The 24,992-nt window shown below is 35.2% G+C and overlaps 1 protein-coding gene across 1 annotated transcript in view; it reads right to left on the reverse strand.

The window, feature by feature from the left end:
• Window positions 1-278: 278 nt before the first annotated feature.
• The window catches only part of LOC120636094, an 84,380-nt gene continuing 59,666 nt past the window's right edge, over window positions 279-24,992 (reverse strand). Inside the window, exons 3-6 of the mRNA XM_039907391.1 lie at window positions 18,122-18,256; window positions 4,754-4,918; window positions 2,957-3,131; window positions 279-1,962 (exon numbers count right to left, since the gene is read on the reverse strand). Of these exons, the coding sequence (XP_039763325.1) occupies window positions 1,759-1,962; window positions 2,957-3,131; window positions 4,754-4,918; window positions 18,122-18,256 (679 nt within the window). The 3' untranslated portion in view covers window positions 279-1,758. The remainder of the gene's footprint in view (window positions 1,963-2,956; window positions 3,132-4,753; window positions 4,919-18,121; window positions 18,257-24,992) is intronic.

A 24,992-nucleotide genomic window follows, 5' to 3' on the forward strand; every position in this document is an offset into this window, starting at 1 on the left:
TATTGATAAAATAAAATCAAATATACGAGATCATTACTGCTCTTATATCTCAGTACTACCTTCACAACAGCTGACAATATCCAGAAAGTTTGAAATATGACACTGTAATAATATAAGTGAAAATTCTATTACTGTTGCTGATATATTTCTAAGCTCTAAGTAAATTATTATATTTTAAAGATTATAATACTTCTTTTTATAAATAAACATATAAAAATATACATTTAAAATTATGTTTTTAAACATTATTCAACTCAGTAACAGTTTTAAAATAAATTATTGTTTATACTCAAAATTATGATATTTTAACACCTCACATTTGTTTGTTTGTAGTGATTCTGATTTTAGTCACAATAATAGTTTTATCTCTTCAATATATTATCTCTTATTATTTTTAGATATTTTAATATACTGGAGTAATCTTGCTGAGATTCTCTTCAAAAATTTATAGGAAATTATCATAAAATCAATTTCTGTGGTGGGCTTCTCTTATAGTTCGATAGCAAAACCGTGTCATCTCACCAGACTAGTCAAATAAAAAAAAAAAAAATTGTACCCTACCGCAAATATTATAACTGTTACAAATTCTTATAAAACAAAGTAACTGATAACAGATAAAACAAAAAAAAACTGTTACATGTAAAAATGCAACCGTGAATAATAAACACGCTTATAAATATCGAAGTACGCAAAAGTACAGGCCAGAACAACGTTTAATGCGATAGTATTATTTAATTTTAAAATGTATGAACACATTATTTCCCAAGATATAATAGTAATTTGAACGTGACTTTTAGGTACTTCTCGTGACAGAAACGAGTGTGAAATGGCTTAGCACCGAGTAAACACCATCGTTACTTAGCTGACAACGCTGCAGAACTCTCCCTTCTCTTCAATACAAAAATCGCATGATAAAACCATCAATATTGGTACGAAAAATATTTTTTTTTACTGTAAAGACAGGTTTATCGTACATTTTTTTGTATAAATGGACGAAGTTATACAAAAACGTAACCAATCCATAATTATTCCTGGTAGGCTTAAAGACGGCTACATATTTTTTTTATGTCGAATCATAAAATTCCTGTAAATACACAGGAGTTTTATTACACTTTTTTCTTAGCAGTTCTGTAATGGAAAGTATTTCAATTAAATATTCCGTATTTTTTACTTTATCTGAGAATTATATTATTTCACTCAGCAACCGTAGGATAACAGCTGATAGCTTTCGTAGGATGATCATAATTATCTGTATCGAATTTCTTATCTTTGGTAATCGTTAATCTCTGTTAACGTGAATAAAACATAGAAATAAAAAACAGCTGTTTACACAATAACGATTATTACAAGTAGGATCACTAGCTACGGCCGAAGCCTCAAGACAATCGTTCGTGCATAACCATGCCCAAATGACAAAAGAGTGTTTTTTTGATTTGCCAAAACTATACTGCGTGCCTAATGCGAGATATTCTACCTACGTTTACTTAATCAATCGCGTGGAAGTTAACTATGATTTACATAGTATCGAAAAAGCGCCATCTAGTTAAAATATTGTAAAGTCATACTATCACTAGATGGCGCTTCTTCGATTCCATATAAAACTCAGTTAACTATCACGCAATCGAATAAGTAAACGGAGGTCGAATATATCACATTAGGGATCCTGTTGTTTAGCTAAAGGACGACATTCTGAATATGCTTGGTTATAGAAAGCATGCGTGTTACTGGCTGCGAGGAAGAGGCGGTGGGAAATGGAAATTACTGGATGACGCAGCATTTGCACATCTGCTTCTTCTTGATGGTGACGTGTTCTGGCTGCAATGGCTCCTGCGGCGGGGAGCGTAGCACATCGACCGGCCCGGCGCGTACTTCGGGCACCGCCGTGCCGTTCTTTGTGCCATTGGCGGTCTTCTGCTGCACTGGACTAGCCACCTTGGTCTGCGGTGAAGCTGGAGGACTAGCCTGCAGTGACAAAAATATTAATAAATAACCGTGCGAATTCTGTTGTGCACTTTAATTGACGGCCGAGTGGCGCAGTGGGCAGCGACCCTGCTTTCTGAGTTCCAAGGCCGTGGGTTCGATTCCCACAACTGGAAAATGTTTGTGTGATGAACGTGAATGTTTTTCAGTGTCTGGGTGTTTATCTGTATATTATAAGTATTTATGTGTATTATATTCATAAAAAATATTCATCAGCTATCTCAGTACCCATAACACAAGCTACGCTTACTTTGGGGCTAGATGGCGGTCAGTGGCGTGCATAGAGTGTATGCACAGGGTATGCAGATGATATAAAATGAAGAATATCTCCTGTCCGAGTCATAAAAAACATAAGGATAGACATTGTAAGAGTTATTAAAAGCCTAAAGTATTTATGACTCGTACTGTAGATTTTCTTCATTTTATATCATCTGCATACCGTATATATGAAAGCACAATCATGTGTCTTCGACATGATTTTTGCCACACAGAACGTACAGGTACTTTAAGTATTTAATACTTCTGTAAAAAAAAATATGTGAATTTCGTAAACAAAATGAGTCGACGCTACAAAAAACGCCTCAACTTGCACTGCTTATTGTATTTTCGATCGTATTTATAACCATCTTTGCTCAGTGATATGCGTTTCCATACAAAATCTAGCAGAAAGTGTCATTTGTTTTTACTACAAACTGATGATTTTCTGTTCAGTGTTATAAAAAAAATTACATTTCATTACTTTCTCAGTCGTAAAGCACGAAACACATACAATATTTTATAGCAAAACCTAATGAATTTAAGCACCTAATAACGATGTAAATAAGAACTTATTTACCACAAATACTTTCTGATTTTTTTCCTGTATTCACTCATTCAATAACATTTTGTATTTATTGAAGCGAACCCTGTCAATTCGTGGGTGACCTTACACAATACACCTTACAGACCCTCAATAGATTAAAAATCAGCTACTCACATTAAGGTTGTTAGCATGCACCTTCTCCTCCTGCTCATCGCAAATAGGCACCTGGTTAGTGACAGGTGGCGTCGGAGTGATGGGCTTCCCACCCTTGATGAGGGAGACGATCTCGTCCGCCTCACGGCTCAGGTCGCCGTCTGGACGGAATGGGTTATCCCATCCGCTTTCGGTACTAGAATACAATGTGAACTCCGTTATACTTTAATATTTTAAGTTGGTGGCGGGAAAGGAATATTAGGGCATTTAAAGTTCTAACTTGCAGTGGAAACAGGACCTTACAAATTAGAGTCGGGTAACTTCGGAATAGGTCGATACAGTGTTCTGTCGCGCTCTGAAATTTGAAAGGTGCTGTTAGTTAAAGAGTGACAAAACACTGTTACGCCCTAAGTGACGCCGCGTTTATTTATCCTTACAAATAAAAGTGGTATAACGACTGACTTATACGTCTCCCTCCTTAGATATGTTTTTGGTTGTATGTTGTTTTACGATTTTACTCTCTTTAAATTATTAAGTAATTATTACGTGTCCCAGTTGCGTTGCAGGGATGAAACCCTCAAGAGGCTGGTATACGCTGTTAGCTTCATTTACAAGAGGGATGCGTAAAAGCATTTCCCAGCTCAAAAAAAAAAAGGTTAGGTTAGGAAAATATTGTATGTACATTTCCGGATGCAAGCTATATATACATATTAAGCTAGCATTTCATAAAAATGGGCGTAGTGATTTACCCAAACCAAAACATCAAACAAACAACCACGCTTTCTCATTTATAACATGCGTGTATAATAAAAATGTGGCTTGAATAAAGAAAAAGGATTCGAATTCGTATTCCTACAGCAAAATCAGACTATCTGGTTACGTACAGGTTGCATCACAAATCACAATACCTAAAGTCTATAATGTTACATTATTACAATTCCATGAAACGATTTGCAAAGCTATCAACAATGCAGTTTTTATTGTGATGACTATAAATGAGGTCGATTTGCCTGTGTGTACAACGGTGGACAAGACACAAAAGAACCTTTTAGAATGAAATTTAAATCCAGGTTAAATCTATTCGGTTTTTCCAGTCACCTACATATTGTATTTTTATATCCATAAGCATTACGAATGCAAACGTGTTGCTTTTTACCTATTTTCGGCTCAGGTGCTGCACTGATCTTGAAGATTTGTCACGATAGCTTGCACCGTGGAGATAGGACATCGGATACTTCTTATTCCGAAAAAGCACCCGAACACCGTTCATCATTTTCATATCAACCCAATACCGGTCCACTACAGTTCACGGGTCTCCTCACACAATGGGAAGGGGCTAAGGCCGTAGTCCACCATGCTGGCCCAGTAAAATAAAAAACGTTGTCGTTATCAGTAGATATGCTACCATACTTTTAGCAACCATTCTTCGGAAACTGATTAGGAATTCCAATTTTTAAGGAGACTTTTATTAAGATTATAATAGATGACTATGATTAAATGAACAATAACAAGGGGTGTTCTGTTCCTAGTTTGATCGCTTTGTCATCACAATCCAAACGGTGTAGGTTATATAAGGCCCAATATAAGTGGATCCCCCATTTTATGCCAAAGACTAAAAAAATTAATATCTGTTATATACGATATGAGTATTGTTAGATCTTTTTTTAAGCTTGTATACTGGAAAGATTAAAATTTCAAAACATTCCACTGCAAAGTCAAAAATTAAAAATCATGGCATGCATAAATAACATTCACAATGCCCCCCTTTACATATCAATTATTTGTCGTAGCCATAGACCCCTGAGTATAAGTACCCACCTGATTTGTCTATTATACATAGTGTGCTCTGCCATGTCGACGTTGGCCGCTGCAGAGAGCAAATCCGCGTAATGCACGTGAGACTCCGACTGCGCCGGCGGTGGTGACAGACACTGCGGCCGCACCCCTTGGTAGAAGGACACGCGGACTTTTGAACGCTCCGAACTGAAACGACAACACTAACATGAGCACAACAAGTATTGAATCGACAGTAACTCCCCGTCATGCATTGTGGCCCTTTGAATGCCTCAATAGTTTAGGATGTGGACTGTAATGCGAAAAGTACAGTCTATAGATCAGTGGCTTTACAACAGGTTGGCGTCTAGCCCACAAAGTTTTCCATGCTACCAAGTTTTAAGTTAATGAACTTTGTCGGAAGTGCGAAATCAACTAATTCCGAAATTGCTAATCAATTGCTAATTCCGGGCAACTGAGTTCATTCAATCGACCATTTAGGTATTCGCCATCAAGATTCTCTTCTTTTTTCGCGCATTTCAGTTCACACTATTAATATTAAGGCAGTATTTTACATTCGAGCTCAATTTTTTTTTATAGCAATGTATAATATTGTATAGAAGAAGGCATTACTTTGCGGAAATCCATGATATATAATTATGAAAAACGTGCGTACCCTCTACATTGCCGAAGATCTGTTTGGTGTGGAGTATAAGAATTACAGATTCTCCTGCTTTTCGCGGAGTATAGCAAATTAAGCTTATTTTCATGGCTCACCTGATGTTAAGTGGAAAACCATCGCCTATAAATACCTAGAGCAATGTCTGCAACTTCATCACTTAGGGGTAGTGTGTGTTTGTGTTAATTACAATTTTTCTGTAACCAGCTGTGCCGATTTCAATGCCTTTTTTTGGATCAGTCAGTTGTCACTAAGGGATCTAGGTTTAGGCCGTTACAAACTTCTGCAGGGCAGCAAGTTTGTTTTCGTCGTAAATTTTCTCAGAGTTATTTAAGATGAGAAAGCCTTGTCTGAACTCCACTGGACATACATTGGTATTTGATTATTGGTTTTTCTTTGTGTTAAATATAGCCATGATATAGCTTCTAACGGCTATCATATTGACTTGAATAAGTAGTATTATATAACAAGGGGAGTCGATTCTACTACTTATTTGTTTTTACAAGACAAATCAGAATTTGAACCCTCTCTTGATATCACATCTTAATTGCTTTATCAAATAAATTAACTACCTGCTGGCCCGTAATTAAATTAATTTACACATGTCTATCGATTAAAAGCGACGGCCATCTAGCAGAACACATTGCAGTTTCGTAGATGACACATTGGTTTTTCATTAACAAACTCAGAATACTAGTTAGTTTATATTTATAATGTTTCTGTATGATATTTTTTTTTATTGGTCAACTTAAGAGTAAAACAATTAACGACAACTAGGGCAATCACCTCATCTCAAACCACACAGAGTTTATGTGACAAGGTATAGATTAATGATATTCATTTTAAACACAATTTTTTTTTATTTAAAAATTTCTTTGGATGTGTGTAAAATCATTCCTGCCTTTCTGCAGCATAAATGCACTAAAATAACAAATTGCTGAAACTGAAATGTTTCAGTGTATGTTATGTTATTTAAGTTTCCTTTGTGTTACAGTATTGTACACCGGGGATTTTATCTTGATTTCCACAACAAAAGATTAAATGCATAAGAAGATTTTTCGGTTTTGTATGTTGATAAGACTGCACAGTTGCTAAACATGTAAATACAAATCTTGAAAGGGATATTTATCGTGCAACACAAAGGAACTAATTTCATTATTTGTCGTACATTGTTAAGATTTAAATGAAGCAAATTAAATATATTATAGACATAATAATTTGCCAATATGGAGCGTATTTGACTAAATCCATCAGTGTAGAAACTGTCACAGTTAAAAAGGTGTCCAGTAACCTGTATTTGAGCAGCTTGTCGGGTCTAAGCTCTATATCTGTTTCTCAAAGAGATATCCCCTCTAATGCAACATTCAAAAGGATGACAATGGGGATTGATTCCATGCTGTCATAAAAGATTCTCTATACATGGGCATGTTATCGATTGGCTTATTTAGTTTGTTTAGTGTGTAAATATCGCTAGCAAATAAACAAACATAGAATATATACTAAAGTACTTTCGCTTGCCAAAATGTTTATTTATTTATTTAATACAATAGCACAAAAAAACATTAATTTTATCATAATGCATAATGTCAGATTTTTTGTGTCTCTTTGAATCTATAATTTCACTTTATTTACTCTAATGGTTTAACAAAAGTTTTCACTATCAGTAAGTATATCAGAATAGGTTTAAAAATCATTCAAATTAAATCAAATGTGTCAAGTAGCTATTCTTTGTATATTTAGTCAGGCAATGTTCATACATTTTTTGTCTTATCACTAATAAGATTTTAGCCAAGATTTTATTTCAGACTCAGAATACTAGTTTTGTCTACACATGTGCCTTGGAGATCATGTTAATGATCATCCACATAAGCCTGCCCTCTCTCCTTCATTAGAGGGGAGGCCTGGGCTAGGCATAGATACATTGATGTTGTTTGTGAACCCAAATAAATAAATAAATAGATACATTGATATGCTGAGGAACTACACCTAAGCTAGCTAAGTAGTTATTAAAAGAAGAGACGTTAACCCAGTGGGTAGCAATTCGACTTCACTTTCAGGGGGCCGAGAACACCTCTAACTTCTCTCAGTTTTGTGCGTTTTAATTAATTAAAATATCACTCGCACTTCAATTTTGACGGCCGGGTGGCGCAGTGGGCAGCGACCCTGCTATCTGAGTCCAAGGTCGTGGGTTCGATTCCCACAACTGGAAAATGTTTGTGTGATGAACATTAATGTTTTTCAGTGTCTGGGTGTTTATCTGTATATTATAATTATTTATGTGTATTATATTCATAGAAAAATATTCATCAGCTATCTTAGTACCCATAACACAAGCTACGCTTACTTTGGGGCTAGATGGCGATGTGTGTATTGTCGTAGTATATTTATTTATCTATTTATTTTATTCAATGGTGAAGAAAAACTTCTTGTAGAAACCTGCAGGTCTCTCTTGGTTTAATAACGTTCTCAAAGTTGTGTGACCAAACCAATCCCCACTGGGCCAACATAGTGGACTAAGGCTAAACCCCTAGCGTGTAGTAGTAGTGGGCCAGTAATGGGCTGATATGATGATGATGAACTATTAAAAATAGATTAATTATTAAACACAAATTAAACTGCGTGATTTATTGTACACCCTACAAAAAGTCCTCTAAGAGTTAACATTTTCATTATGTAGAGATGGAGAACTACTTTTCAAACAATCGATAGTAAATTATCATTTTGTGTAAATAATGTTATGCAACGCCTTGCATTCATGGCGCATTAGCAAGCAAAACACACATGCATGTGTTAACTCGAAGGCAATTTAGCGGCTCCTGTTCTTTTAATAGTAGATGACTGTTCGCCTCCCACACTTTATTATCTTTAATATCAAATGCTATATAGTTAGGTACCTAACTCATATGACCTTTTGATTGTCATTGAATAAAAAAAAACATGTATCATTGCTTGGCTGCAATCGCACTTGGTGGCAAGTGACTATACTGTCTAAGAGTAGAATAAACCATAATCAAAGAAATTGTCTACAGGTAGGTAATTTAAAAAATCTGTTTTTCTTTTATGTTTAGAGTAAATTGCTGTGGATTGGTGTTATTTAAAAACTATTATTACAGATTAATGACAATAACCAAGACTGGAGAATGTACGTTCTTTCCCAGGCATGGGGATAACACTGTCAACTTCTTAACTGGGGAATATTCTTCTCAGAAAAAACACAATACCTATCAATTTTTAACCTAATTCAGGATTCGAACCCAGGAACTTATAAAGATGCTAACCAATAAACCAACAAGGTAGTAAAATAACATTAATAAAAGATAAACTTGTAATAGCGAGGTTGGCAGAGTGACTCCCACACACATCCAAATGTAAGGTCATTGATATAATGAACTCATGACATCAGACAAGTTTTAAAGAGTTGCAATGACTGTATCATCTGAAATTGATGTAAGTACCTAATGTACAAATAGGTTTACAGCTCTGTATGCTTATAAAACTTAAGATATGAACAGTGGTGTGCACGAAACATGTAAAAAAGCATTCTTCATGAAGTTTTATTCAAATTAAAAATTCTGTATTTGAATATGCCTTTCTCAGTCACTAATGAAGCATTCATACTTGCATAATGAGATGGAAATTGGTGTTGGATTTTCAGAGTGTAACTATAATGCCCACTTATCTACATTTGAGGAGGGTGGTCTATGGCTCTACATTACTCTCTATAAAAAATGTGACAAGTGCCTAGGAGTGGGTGACGAGTGTATAGGCTAGTGATAGCTTATTATAACCAGGTCACCATTTTTGGCTGGGCATAAAAAGCAATAAAAGGAGTAATTACCTATTACACAATATTATTGTTAGCTATTTATAACGGCAGTGATCAGTATAGTGCCATTTTATGTGTCCAATACACTATAATTTATGAAGTCTATGATTGAATTGTTGTTTTATTTAGTTTTTGTTTGTCCTAATTTCTGAACAATGGACACAACTTCTATTTTACGGCGGTCCATGGCCAGACATCTGTAAAACAGACAGTTCCGGCTAGCCAAGTGCAGAGACAGGTCCACAGGAGGTTGGTGGATGTCCTCATTTTCTAACACCTTGTTGAGTGTGGTGGCAATTTTTTTGTGCAGCAATGGACCGCACAGGCTGAAGTGATGATGACCCAATTTGTTATAGAATGCACTTTTATATGAGCATGAAACAAAAAATTATCAAAAAATAATGTTAAAAAAATGTATGGCAAAAAATGTGAACACAGCTCCTACCTATCCTTTTTTTTTATTTTGAAATAGCATATGAAAACGCTTTTTGATTTTTTTCTTGCTATATGTGTCTAACAATTTGTTTATCATAAGTATAATTAGTATTCCAATTACTGTACGCAGTTATTTAAAAACCACAAAAGTTGATGAAATTTTTTTGTAGAGTTACTTAAATTGAAATTATGCTTTACTGCAAAAGCAAAATCACGCACATTGGTCAAGAATCGGCGATGAAATTAGTGTACATACCTACAGAAACTAAGATAGATAAAAGAAAAGAACACGAATTGAAAGCTTTTATCGTTTTGAAAGTCGTTTTAAAAAAAAAACTGAACAACTTAAACAAAAGAAAAAGTAAAAGATGACGCTCAGCAAGTTTCGTGGGTACCTACCCAATGTACATAAGACAGGGCGGGTCCTCACTCTTCAATTATTTAGGGTTACGAATTACGATCGATAATCCATGATAATATAAATAGAAGTTGCCAAAGTATATTTAATCGTTTCAATAATGCGTGGTCAGGAGGGACCTTGGGCACCAAACTGCATGGAATATGTCGTTTTTATGTTTTTAATTCAGTACTCGTGACGTCACCCTGACCGAATTCTCCACACAATTAATTTCGCGAACATGTCAAGTTAGTCGCCACCAGCCGAAGTATTTTTCAAGATCTCTACATAAAATTTAAAATAGGCTTGTGGCTTTCCAAAAATGAATGATTTCCACTAAATAACATGTATAATCAACCAATTCAGTGCGCAGCAAATTGACGCGAAATAGTAAATAACATACCTTACTAAGTATTCACAATAGAGACACGGCGTTCACAAACATTGAAGAACACTTTTAGTATTCACTTTTTATAAAAGGTAACAGGAAAATCAGTACAATTTAAAAACATTAGCCCAATTTACGGGCTAGATTCACTCGGCGCTTCACAACAGAACAGTTCCACTGCGTTCGCCGTTCACAACATCGATCTCGGAAGTCGCAGTCGCGCGCGGCCGTGGCGAATGGAGCGCAAAGCGGGCGGAGCACATTCGTGTGTTCGTGCCAACCTAGTGACGTACTAGTCATTCACGTTCACGAACACGATTCACGATTCTCGTTCAATCTCGATAAATTTAATCGGATAACTTTGATACGAATAAATCGTAATGAACGCTCTATTTATATAGTTAGAGTATTTTCCATTTATTCTATTAGAAGTTATATAATATTTTACTCTATTAATGGAATATACTCAGAGCCTATGCAGGTTATTTTCTGAAACAATAAACTATATCAACAAATTTTACTTGTTATATTCCTTATGGAAAAGCATTTTTCCGAATGCAATACAAGCGGCCAAATTAAATATTATATGTAATACTATTAGAACATAGATGTTTTAATTTGTACGACTCTTAAGTTCCCGTTATATAAAAGTACCTCAAAAGACTGAAAACTTTGTTAATGCGATATGGAAATTTTGTATATACATACTTATCCATTAACAAATGAGTTTTTTTTACTAAATTTTTATATTTTCAGAAATACACAATATATTGTCTAATAATAAGTAGTAGGGTTATTTTTATTTACCAATGTTAAGTCGTCAAGCCTATACTTGTGATTAACAAGGCTTGTTTTTTTTTAAATAGGAAATGTAGGTGGAGGTGTTTTAAGACATTGATTTCGTATTATGCATTTGATGTCATTACAGGAGTTTTTATAGTTGTAAAATTATAGTCTACGGAATTGTGCAATCTTAAGGCATTCGTATTCATACAATTTGATGTTTTTATCATAATAATTATCTCACTCACTTCTGTACCTTAGAGCTTTAGCTAAATAGTTCTTTATTAACTTAACTTGGCGTTAATTAAACAAAGCTTGCATAAGTATACAAAAAAATATAGTGCAGTAGTAGTAGTAACAGTGTAGTAGTAAGTTACAGAGTTGGTTTTTTACTTTTATAGTAAGATTTTCCACTAACTGGTAAACTTTTTTAATAAAAAATTAGTAACGATAGTCGAGATTTTACGATGGCTAGTAATCGATTCAACCACCATGCAACGCATTACGTCGACGGCCGTGACAAATTTATATTCTGGTTTTGTTTACAATGTTGGTTATCTTTATTTAAAATCATTTTGCTCAATGGTTTTTAAGATCTGGAGCTTTTATTATAGTTGTTATATACATGTTATGCACAATACCAACCAGCGTCCAGTGACTTTCACTTTGAGCTCAAATGAATAAGTATGTATTTTTAGTTAATTTATGATTTACTAATAGTTAAATTTACGTAAAACGTACCTATATGGATATAAAACGTTTATTGGCTTGCAAAATAAAAACATTCGGCATGACGCTCATTTTCTTTTTATTTCTTTACTATATTTTCTAAATTAGTCTTTATTTAAATGCAGGTATATAGATATTTTGGACCTATGAAGGATAACTAAGAAGTTTAATACTTAATAAATCCATGTAACATGTAACAGGTACGTAATGATTATTGCATCTAGCACCACGGCCACCTACTATCGATCACTACATACATGATATCTTAATTCTGAAAGTAATTAATTATAATAATTTATCATAACCGAAAATAATAATTACGTAATTAAACGGCACGTCACTAGCCGCGAGCGCAGCGCATATGGCATTGCTCATGGACATTGCTCACTGCTCACTGAGCACTGAGCAGTGCTCAGTGGCCAAAGCTCTCTCTGGCTAATTAATGTTCCTTGCTCTGGCTCTAACTGTCTCTTGCAAAGCTAACTGGTTGTTGAGCAAGGAGTGCGGATCTTTGTAAATAAATCTACGTCTATGATATTTACACAAGTCCTGAGCCGTTTTAAATCATTTTTTTAGCACAAGAAAGTTAAATTATCGCGAAGCACCGTAGGCAAATTCAGTTACAAATAATTTTGGAGATCCTTAGAAAATTGCAATAATGTAAGCCAAAGTGGCAATATTTTGCCGTGCCAAAGTAGCGATTACTTGGCGTGCGCTGAGTGAATTATGAATTCTCGTACTTGCATTCCTTATATATATTAACTATTAAAGTTAAGTCACAATAGCAGCTTTTGTGTTCTAAAATTTTATTAGATAGCCGCGCCGCGCCGCGCCTTTATAAATCAAAGTATGGTACCTACGTACATTTATGTCGTAGGTACCTACTTAGTATTTATTCTTATTAAATAAATACTTTTAAGGATATTTATATAGCAGTAAACTACTGTTTAATTCATTATATTCTTTCTCTTATTGTACTTTTGATTTAGATGATATCTTGAATTAAAAAAAAAAATAAAGAAAACCTAAACAAAACAGTGATATTTAGAGCTACACTTAATTGACAATGTCCTACCTACACATGGCTACTTGTGTGACCACATAAGTAGCAAGTAATATTTTTTACGAATCCATTGTGACGAGAAAACAACAAGAAATTCTTCCTTGGCATACCTCTTTTCTGTTCTTTTATAGTTTATTATTTCCGTGATAAAATTATCAGAACCACCTTGCTTCCGAGTTCTGTCTAGAAGTTGTTCTCGAGAGTAACAGAGCTTCCGAAGTGGCCATTCTATATTGTCCAAATTATTTTGTACCTATATTTAGTTTCTCTTTTTTTTTTACATTTTCTTATTGTGTGTGTGTTGTAGCTCCCTATAAGTTGAATCATATGTGTTTCTAATACTTTGGGAGCTTTGAATAAATAAGACCGAAGAGTAGTTATAACCAGCGACTTTTCTTGGTGAGTGTGAACAATGGGAAAGCTTTTTATTCGCTGGAAAATTGGGTAGACGGTGGCGGTTAGAGTATGAACTAAAGTACTTAGTCTCGCATCGCGATATAAACTTGGTATATTTTATGGAGCTATTTAGTGAGGCCATCAAAAAACTACTAGTAAGATTTCTATCAAAGACAAAAAAATAAACATTCACACGGTAACACAGCCACGTTGATCTTGTAAATAAAAATTATTGTTGCCTAATTTTTTTTAATTGGCTCTATTATATAATAACTGCTTCTTTAGTCTTAGGCGAATTGGTAAACAGTTTTGCACGATATAGTGAATGTAAACGGGCCGCGTCATTCGGTGCGTTCCATGAACTTGGTTTTGTGATAGCTGCCAGAAGTCTTCAACACGTTGCGTTGCGTCGTTTTATAAATAAAAGTGACTTAAATGTGGACGTTTGCTTAAAAAATACGATACTGTTATATATACTAAAAACCGCTACTTTTATTACTGGCACATATTACCATTTGCGCAGTTCTCGGGAAAAGACCTTATGCAATTGACCTAGACTTATCGCGCAGTCGTAAAACTGGTAACACGGTAATAACGTGCTCCAGCACTAACCTCACTTAAAAAGTCTTGGCCAATAAAGAATTTACTATGTTGTTTGTGTAACAAAATTGAATAACAATTTTTAAAAGCTGCTTAACTTTTTAGCTTAACCTAAAACGCAAATGTGTACCTATGTGGGTAAACGCATGTTTAATAATGGTACCGGAATAGAAATGAAAATCCCGGCTAAGGGCGGGTAGACTTGCAAATAAAGGAGGAGATTACCCTATGCAACACTAGGAATTTATAAACATTATTATGATCGAGAAAAAAAAACGCCAAAAAACCACGTTTCTTTATAACTAACGCGGAGACGCTTCAATTTATGACTTTTTGTTGTTTTAGTGTTACATATTCTGTACAAGTTTAAAGTCGGTAGTTTCATTGAAAGAATAAAATCCGAAAAAGGCGGTTTAACGTGCTCTCAGGACAAAAAGTAAAGGCCGAGTTCAGACCTTCGACTCACTCAGTAGCTCAACTAGGGTCAATCAAGTCGACTGATTTGCGCTGTCACAACTACTTAGGCCCATTTAATCCACAGCACCCTCGACGATGAATATGATTACCCATAATTTACGTTACCTCGTATGCTCGTGATTAGTAAAAGTAGAGTCATTCTTTAGAGTACGCATAAATATATATACGCATACGCATTCTTTAGGAATTTCTACTTAAAGACTAACAAAGAAAATTTTGAAATTAGGTAAGCACGTAATCTTACTATAGCTTCATCAATTTCTATAGAGAAGATTTCGAACCCGACAGTCACGACCTAGTCATTGTATTGGACCTAGAAAAAAAAAAGAGTCATTTCCCCGTCACATTGGTCGTTTAACAAAGCCTGACCTCGTGACTGTTTGCCTAACTATTAGGGGAAGAGGAGGGGGGAAATGGCATCCCTTTCATTAAGGCCACAGCAGACTTCCCAACTTCCGAAATCGACTTTTTGACCAAATCAAGCGGAGCGCTAACTGACCTAGATTTTGTTACAGATGTGCTACGTCCGCCGCCGGGGGCTTCCTTTCATTGATATAAGCAGTATTATTGTGCAATAACAGTTTACTTGAAATATATTGATTTTTTATGTTGAATAAGGATTTTAATTAAATTTGTATTAAGTAAACAAAACGTCAAATATATTAAAACCATATTGCTTTAAGCTTTGGTATTAAGAGGGTAGGACAGCCCAGGAAACTGTTGTCACAATGACTGGTAAGCGCAACAGGATACAGTAAAGGATTGTTACTAAGTACTGTACTCTATAAAGACAATTCAGTGGACGCTTATGTCATCTTCACCTTAACCTTGCCACAGTGGTGTCAACTCTACTTAGTTGGGCGTCTAAAACTTTACCTAATCTTACCCAATCAATATAATGCCTGAAGATCTGGTTCCTCAACAGACCTCTTATTTCTGATTAGATTACATCTCCTTCCTGCATATGGCTCTATCGCCCACCCAGTGAGTCTGGACTTTCTCATCACAGGATAGCCTAGTGACCATGTTTCGGAGCAATAAGTTATCACTGGTATAAGCAACGAATACTTTGATCCTAAGGCAATCAAGAATTAGGTATGCACGAAAAATGTCACAAGTTTCCCGAAAGCCGATGCGAGATGGATTTGATTATTCACGTTACTTTTTTTATTTAAATTTAAAACTTTCATGTAAAACAATATTTTATTACACTAAACATTAAGTGGAAACAACTGGAAACTATGCTTTGGTGTACTTATTAAGTATACATTCTGTATGAAAGTAAATTAATATATACTGCTCGCGTAAGTTTGCTACACTAGCACTAGGTATGAGGTACTAGATATATTTCTAGTCAGTAACATAAAGTTAATTATCTAAGTTTGTACAGCGCATACAGTAGTAAACATAACAAGGAACGAAAGGTCAGATATAAAGATTTATCTTGCTTTCCTTCCTATTTAAGTTAATGTAAGTCGGCCTTAATGAAACATACATTACGTTTGTATCAAGTCATTCGGTGGTAGGAATGGTCTGTTTTAGCTTTAGGTTGTTTGAAGCTTATTTTCAGAGTCAATTGGGCAACAATACAATCGCAACGCTTTAGAATACCTAAGGTATATTCTAGTTATTCTAAACTGTCTTTTTATGCTGTCTTATTATTCATTACTTTTTAATGTAAAGACTGAAGTATATTTTAAAAATAGAATAAAAACAAATGTGTCGAAGTACGTAAAAACAAATAAAATAATAAGAGATATTGTTTATGAATGTATGCTTTTGTTATTTTTAACCCGCGACGCTAAAACATCGGGGTGCTATAAGTTCGACGTGTCTGTGTGTGAGGGTCTGTCAGTTTGTGGCATAGTAGTTCGCGAACGGATGAACTATTTTGCTTTTATTTTCATTTTTTGAAACGTGATTTATTAGTGGAGTGTTTTCAGCTACTTTTAATCAAAACCGGTCTAAGATCGCCGCCGCTAAAAAAGACGGACTACATATTTTTAATAATCCCCTCAATATGGGTATCAAATGAAAAAGCGGCAAAATGGTGTCAGTCAATTGAAAGGAGAGTCTGCTTCTCGAATCGGTGTGGCTAAGTCACTTCAAACAGACAGACTTGACGTTTCAAAAGTACTTATAGAGTAAGCCTACTTGAAATAAATACATTTTGATTTTTTAACTGTTGAAACCTTAATTATGTTGTTGAGACTAAAACAAATCTATAGCTGCCAGTCTACTGGCATTTCTGCGGCAAACAACTGCAGGACCACCTGCCGGGTCCAATCATGGGTCCAATGGAATTCATGGAAATATACACGCATGATTTCATCGAAATCGGTCCAGTTGTTTAAGGTACTTAAGTGAGATAAACACTTAGAGAATTATATATACTAAGAAGATTCTTTTATAAATAGGATAAGTAAACTTAAGCTACAAAAATTACAAATAAAAAACAGTAAGCAAGAAAGAACATTCAACAAATACCAGTTGCATAAACGGCCAATTTGGAAAGCTCTAAATAAACTTACGTAATTATACCTAAGAAACAGATAAGTGCATGCGATTCAATAGTGCGCAATAGTGTTTGCGTGCATTTACATCTAAGTAAGTACTGGTTGTCTTTTAATTAGCAAATAGGTTCAATTATTGAAAGGATCCGCAGGCAGACAACTACGTAGTACGTTGCGCTCGACATGCCCCCCTAGTACATTATTATTGTTTATGTGTTTTATACGTCCGTCTGTTCGATTCTTCATTTGACAAAGTTATAAGTGGTACGCGGATAACCCTAATTACTTGTAATGCACAAATAGCTTAGATACATGAAAATAAATTTTCGAGATATAGATTGTTCGGCTTATTCCTACTCGTGCCACCAACTCGTTCCACCAGTGGCACGAGAAGAAATTGTCATTCCTCGTCTACCACCTCGTACCACTGGGTCTGGATGATGCTCCACTTAACTTCCCTTTAGATATAACTCTACAATATTATACTTAATAAGTAGTTGTTGGTAATTTACTTGTATTTTTTGTATTGCATAAATTCGGTAGTATTTCTTTATGTGTGTCCTATAGGTACCTCAAAACTATTTAGTTTATTAAACGAGTTGGAAACATATCTGGTGGTGGCATGACGAGGAGTAAGCTTTTCTTTTTTAAGAAGGTAAATTGTTGGGACAGGGAGACAATTGTTCTCAAGAAAAAGTAAACACGAACACCTCACTGGCCATTAATGTTTACTTTTCCTTAAGGTCAATTATTGGAGATATAACAATACCAAGTTGTTATTTAAAAAATGGGTGGGTTGGAAAATGGAGTCACAGATTACTACTTATAGCTTCAGAAAAAAAGGTATGTCCTAGATAATAATGTAAAGCGACGAAAAAAAGTTGTATGCCGCATGTATCTACCACACATAAAATCTGTAAGTTCTATGAAAATTCAACCAAACAAAAATACTATTAAAAGACAATTATTATGAAAAAGCAATAAAAATGATACTTACGCATAAAATATATTTTTTTTTCCCAAAAAGCGTGGTATTTAAAACTGATAAAAGCAAAAAAAAAATAGAGAATTCGCCAATTCGCTTTAGTGAAAATAAATAAAACATACTCATAAAGAACAAAACGTACTCGTCTTCGACGGGCGTATACGGGAATGCAGTTTCTTTGAACTTAGGAGGCGGGCTGCTCTCTGGCTCCTCCTGAAGGGGGCTCTCGTAGATTAGGGTCTCTACCATCGACCCTTTGGAGCTCCCGAACGATACCCTGTAATATAACCATAGATTAAATAAAGCATTAATTACGTAAATAACCTAATTGGCACGTCACATTCACAATGTACTCCTTCTTCCGAAGTTATTACGGTTTTTTTTACATTTGTATAGTAGTATAGAAGTAAGAAGATATAAACAATCTATTTACTAGAAACAGACATAAACTAGTTATATCTGCATATCGTGTGAGAAATGTACAGAAATCCTTTGTGGGTATGAATGTGTGTTTGTTTTTATAACATGATATCGAATATAGATCTACCTTTACCTAAGCAGGCTACTCATCTCTCACCAAACAGAAACATTCTAAATATTGTTATAGTATAAAATGATAATTTAATAATTTTTATAGTGTGTTTACCTACACTTGGAGACAATATTAATTTTATAAATTTAAAATGCATAAAAAAAATTTCGAAACCGCCAGGATTTGAACCTGCGACTCTCTGGCTATAGTGGCCTGAGCGCTTTGACAAGTAAGCTGCGGCTCTCCAACTGACTATGCCGAAATTTGTATATGCATTTTTATATCCATTTTAATTTTATAAAACTACTTATAAAATGATATTGAAGAAGAGCAATCTACTCAAGTTTGGTAGAATCTGCCATCCGCACCGGTGGTAGATTCGTTACATACAGACAGACTTTACGTTTGAAACGTAACGAAGTGCTTATAAACTAGGCCTACTTGAAATAAATGAATTTTGAATTCGATTTTTTACAATACACGGGTATTGTAAAAAATCTCCGCCATTTGAACTAACTCTATGACAAAAATCTGTATTGATTGCTTAGTTGGGGCGTGAAGGACAAAAAAACAAACATACACCCAAGTTTTGCAACGGATCACGACTACAAGCCCTAATATTCTTCACCAAGCCCTAACTGCATTCAAATCTGGTGTAAAGTGAAGATGCAGTCAAAGATGGTAGCGGGCTAACCTGTTAGGGGAATGGTAGTTATATACCTAGTTATACTTGTGACAAGGCTCATAACGAACTGACGATAAAGTATAAACTGATACACTTTTAACTTAAATCTCAAATCGAAGCAGCTAAATTTGTTTATGTTAATTGAGTTCCTTGTTTAATTGTTGAGACTTTGGGACCGTGGGGTCCGGAGGCACGAGCTATTTCCAAAGAATTATCAAAAAGGGTTATCGAGTCTACTGGTGATCCTAGAGCGGGCAGTTGGCCAACGAATTAGTTTGGCCATCAAAAGGGGCAATTCTGCCAGCATCTTAGGAACTGTGCCTCGTGCGGTGGCTTTGAAGACGTTTTAGATTTTATTTAGTTTTACATAGTTTATTTTAGGTTATATTTATAAAACAAATAATCATCTGCGTTCCTTGTTTTGTTTAATTTTAATTTTACGTTTAAACTTTTTAATTAATGTAATTCTAATTTTTATTTTTATTTACCGACTTAAAAAAGGAGGAGGTTGTCCATTCGGTTGTAATTTTTTTTGTTTGTTACCCCAGAACTCGGTCATTATAAACCGATTTAAAATATTTTTTTTGAGACGGTATACCTCCCATGTGTTCCCATTTTCACCAGGTCAGGATCTGTTGAAGGGATCTTGGAGAAATTGAGGCAACTCTTTAAATTTATTTATATTATTTTTAAAAGTAACTTGAGCATTTGCTATCGAAAAGCACTATTTGGTCAAGTGAAATAGACCACTGATGGCCACCGGAATTACACGATTATAAGTATTACACTGGTTATACAACTAAAGGTATTTTTTTATATTTGTTATACAACTAAAGGAAATAAATATTCCCGCTTTTTAGTCAAGTCAAGGAAAATACCAGTTTTAGTTGTATAATCATAATTATTGTGTTTCTATTGTCGTCTCCATTTACAAAGTAGATTATACAACTACTGCGATTGGCACTGAAGAGCGCAGCGGGCGGCGCGGTTGTCAGTTCAGTTGGATGCCGGAGTACTGAAACTGAAAGCCGGAGAACTGAAAATCTGCGCTGAGCATTATTGCCAATGCAGCATAACGCTGTGTTTGAGGCCAATTGCCGTATTGTTATGTTACCTAATACTGGATTTTGTTTTTTGTAACTAATTCTACTTGTGCATATATTTAATAAGGCCGGCTTTGCATGTCTACATTGCGCTACCGACAAAGACGTGCCGAAGAAAACCGATTATGGGTATGACTATCACACTCCCTAACAGGTTAGACCGTTACCATCTTAGACTGCATCATCACTTGAGATTGCAGTCAACTTGTCAAGGGCTTGTAGTGGAATAAAAAATAATAAAACACTTCCCCGGACAAGCTCTGTCATAGGAAGGTCTACTACTAATAAAACGTGCTACTGTCTACTCGGCATGAGGCATTGTACCGAAACGCTTAATCAATGCTCAACCGATTTGTCGATAGGGACAGATTGCAACCAGTGGCGTGCATAGAGGGTATGCACAGGGTATGCAGATGATATAAAATGAAGAAAATCCCCAGTACGAGTTATAAAAAACTTAAGGATAGGCATTGCAAGTTTTATAAAATGCCTACCCTCAAGTATTTATAACTAATACTGGAGACTTTCTTCATTTTATATCAACTGCATACCCTGTGCATACCTCTATGCACGCCACTGATTGCAACTAGCGATAGCCGAAGCCTCCCATCCGCCAGACTAAACCAGAGGAAATTAAAAAAAATATATATAAATTACCAATAGACCCCGCCAGGAATCGGCCCGCAATTATAAAACCACTGTGTCAGAGTCATGAAACAAGTTATAAAAAAAAAAGTTAATTGAGTTCTCAATTTTAATTAGCTGTGGAAATAGTAGAAGTATCGCGGTTGTATTTTGCATGAAAATCATACAAAAAACAACCGCGATACCAACGGAGTTACCCTTTTCCTTTAAACGGCTTCAGTTTCCAATTAACCTAGCGTTTTCTCGCCTACGTAACGACCCTCTACTCTATTGTGCAAAAATCGTATAAGGTAATAAACCGACCGATTTTTGTGGACCTTCCTAGCGTGGTGAGCGCTGAGGTTTTCATGTGAGAGATCCCGGGTTTGATCTCCGCAGGCTATTTGGGAATACATAATTTCTGAAATAATCTCGTCTGATCAGATTAGAGGCTCATTACCGCCCTACGGACAAAGACGTGCCTATTTAGTGTTTAGGTGCGATGTTGCAAATAAACCGATTAGGTTTAATATAACTGCCATACCCCTAACAGGTCAGCCCATTACTATCTTAGACTGCACCTTCATTTACCAGTAGGTGAAATTGCAGTGAAGTTGCTGCACTTTAAGTGGTATTAAAAAAAACCTACCAATGATGATTAAATAAATAAATAAATATACTACGCCAGTCGCCAATACATACATCGCCATCTAGCCTCAACGTAAGCGAAGCTTGTGTTATGTGTTTTAAGATAGCTGATGAATACTTTTACGAATATAATGCACATAAATACTTATAATATATAGACAAATTGCCCAGACACTGAAAAACTTCCATGTTCATCAAGAAACAAACATTTTCCAGATGTGGGAATCGAACCCACGGCCTTGGATTCAGAAAACAGGGCTCGCTAGCCACTGCGCCAACCAGCTGCAGTAAAAAAATCTTTTATTTTAAGATGACAGACATGTTTTCCATGCGATTATCGCATAAAATTATAATAGAGCGGTTCAATGTTTCTCCTAAAAACTTTACTTATTCGAATACTCTGTTAATCCTACAACTTACTCTAGGGGAAAGAGGAGATGCCCAGACGTGGGAAGTAGAAGCGCCCGTGAGCAACCCACATTTCTCCCCACGGAGAAAGGACAAAATGTTATCTTGTCCCACAGTCTTATCAACTCACCGAGCATTGGCGCACGTGTAGAAATAATATCAATATCAATATAATAGGAATAATAGGGTACGTTCACAGAACAAATAACATACAGAACCCACATTCAGCTATTATTGCATTCAGTGCATTATCGGTGGCGTGCATAGAGGGTATGCACAGGGTATGCAGATGCTGGTAAATAAAGAAAATGCCCAGTACAAGTAAAAAACTTAAGGGTAAGCTTTTTATAACTCTTACAATGCCTATCCTTAAGTTTTTTATAACTCGTACTGGAGATTTTCTTCATTTTATATCAACTGTATACCCTGTGCATACCCTGTGCATACCCTCTATGCACGCCACTGAGTGTATTGTGTCCAAATACAGAGAAAATACCCAGTGTACATCGCACATCACAACCGCGAAATTGTGCTACCGCAAAAAAATTTCTCATTTTCCCCATTTTACGCTAAACTTTTAGGACATTAGAAGTAAAATAATTACTGTCAACTGCTAAATGGATCAATTGACTAACCGCCTGTTAGAGAAACACTGCTAAAGTGGAGTGGTTTTCGATGCTTCAATATTAGTATATATATTGTCAACATTTTTAGTAATATTTTATAATATAGATAATTTAAGTATTTGTTTTTTTAATTTATTCTAAATGTATGTTTTTGTTCGCGGTGCTAGATTCGTCAAGTTTATGTCACAGCCTGATGGATCTTACAGCTTATACTCTCATGTCTCTCTTAATAGTTTTTTCTCCTTCTAACCGACAATATAGGTTTTTATTCGTAAGTTGTGGCAGTCTTTAAGTGGTTCTACAATATTACATTTATATGTTTTTTCATTTTTGGTTTAGTTTTATAAGAGTTGTTGTTGTAAACTGTTGATTGTCCATTAAATAAATAAATAAATAAATAAATTAGTCGTGTAGGTACACGGTTTATTAAACGTTAATAGTACTTTGGCAGGTGGGCAATCTAATTTCATCCCTTGTCGCGATATAATTGGGGATATAACTCTTGTCTTCTACCCATACTAGCCTCAGAATTAGGACTTTTGGAAAACAGGAAATAGAAAGTGAAAGTCGATAATGACATTCAACAAAACGTGTAAGTGCCCTGAACGTGGCATTAAGGATCGATTAAGGTTCACCTATTACCCTCGGCGCGGCGCCTCAATCACGAACTTTGATTTTATTGTTATGTACCAACCTCCATATACCTAGGTACTTGCAATTGCAAACGCTCGGCTAATTGTGTTTACATAATGGCTTTTATAACTGTTAGATCCTCTTATGTACCTTTTTGTTACTATACAACCAGTGGGTTATGCTTTTAAGTGTGTTATATTTGTTTATATATTTATTTATTTTTAATACTACGACATGGTAAAAAACCGATTATCACATCGCCATCTAGCCCCAAAGTAAGCGTAGCTTGAGTTATGGGTGCTAAGATGACTGATGAATATTTTTATGAATAATGTACATAAATACTAAGGATATACATATAATATAAACACCCAGACACTGAAAAACATTCATGCTCATCACGCAAACATTTTTCAGTTGTGGGAATCGAACCCACGGCCTTCGGCTCAGAAAGCAGGGTCGCTGCAATAATATATATGCTGGTCCCTGTATATCTGACTAGGGACCTACTTACTTAAATCTTTTCAAATAAAACCGGTAAGTTAGAGTCAAGAGTAACACACAGAGGGTTCCGTATCTCGCAAGGAAAGTTTTACATGGGTTTAAAATTTTACATAGGTTTTTAATTTTATTCTACCGACTCGATCATAACGAAACACGTAACTAACTTGGTTTCTTCTTATAATTATAATTTGCCAAGCAGATAACCGACTTCAGTTTTTTAGTCGGTAGAAGTCCGACACTATCCATAGAGATGTCCATGAGGATTTTTCCCTCCTAATAATAATTTTTTAAAAAAGTTTGCCTATCTGATAGTAAGCGGAAAACCATCGCCTACAAGCAGAGCCACACTTCTTTAGTTAGAGACATATCAGTAACATGAGATAATATCGTGTAAACCAAGGGGCAGCGCTGTGGGTTCAACTCTAATTCTCTCTCTTCTGAGATAGGAGAGCTGTAGCATTGTATTGATAAAACAAAAGACTGCCGATTTTTTGGTTTTTTTTCGTTCGAATTAAGAATCTCCAATTATTATGACGTTTTAAAATCTCATAACGCCGTTTTAATTGGTTCAAGCCTCTTAAGCGGTGTATTTGTGTGAGTCAAGTTATTAAATTTCGCCTAAAGTAGGTCAAAATTTATCTTTTGATCGAAGCTAAAGTGTGAGACTCTTTTTAAAGCGTCAATAACTACAATGAACATGGTTGTTGCTTACGACCCCGTTACTTTGTTATTTATTCTATGCACTATGCAATGCCATGAATAGGGATGCGCAAAGGCGGTATCTAAGTAGATACACGCGACAAGCGCTTTCATGGGCTTTTTGATTTTTCAAGTGCGCTCACTCGTACCGGGCATTGCAAAAGTCTACTAAGGCTGACTGGTTTTTAATGTCATACGCAATAGACATCTTAATATTATTAAGATTTGTATGGTCATACGTAATGTAAGTTACATTAAATCTTGGAAACCAAAATATGTTTGAATAATAATTTTTCAATAAAGAACGTTACATATTAGGGTGACTTTATTAGAGCGCCTCATACCAATAATTGTTATTGATGGCCTGGCAGTTAATTAACAAGATAAAAAAAATACTGGTTAAAATATTAAGTAATAATGATGAAGTAATTTTGCCTTTATATTACGGCTGTTAACGGCAATTTAATCCACCTTCAACAAAGAGGATACAGTCACTAGTGTTGTATATTTATGGAATTTAAAAGTTCAATTTCTAATTTGGATTATAACGT

This window comes from Pararge aegeria, chromosome Z, assembly GCF_905163445.1.
Source record: "Pararge aegeria chromosome Z, ilParAegt1.1, whole genome shotgun sequence".
Lineage (NCBI taxonomy): Eukaryota > Metazoa > Arthropoda > Insecta > Lepidoptera > Nymphalidae > Pararge > Pararge aegeria.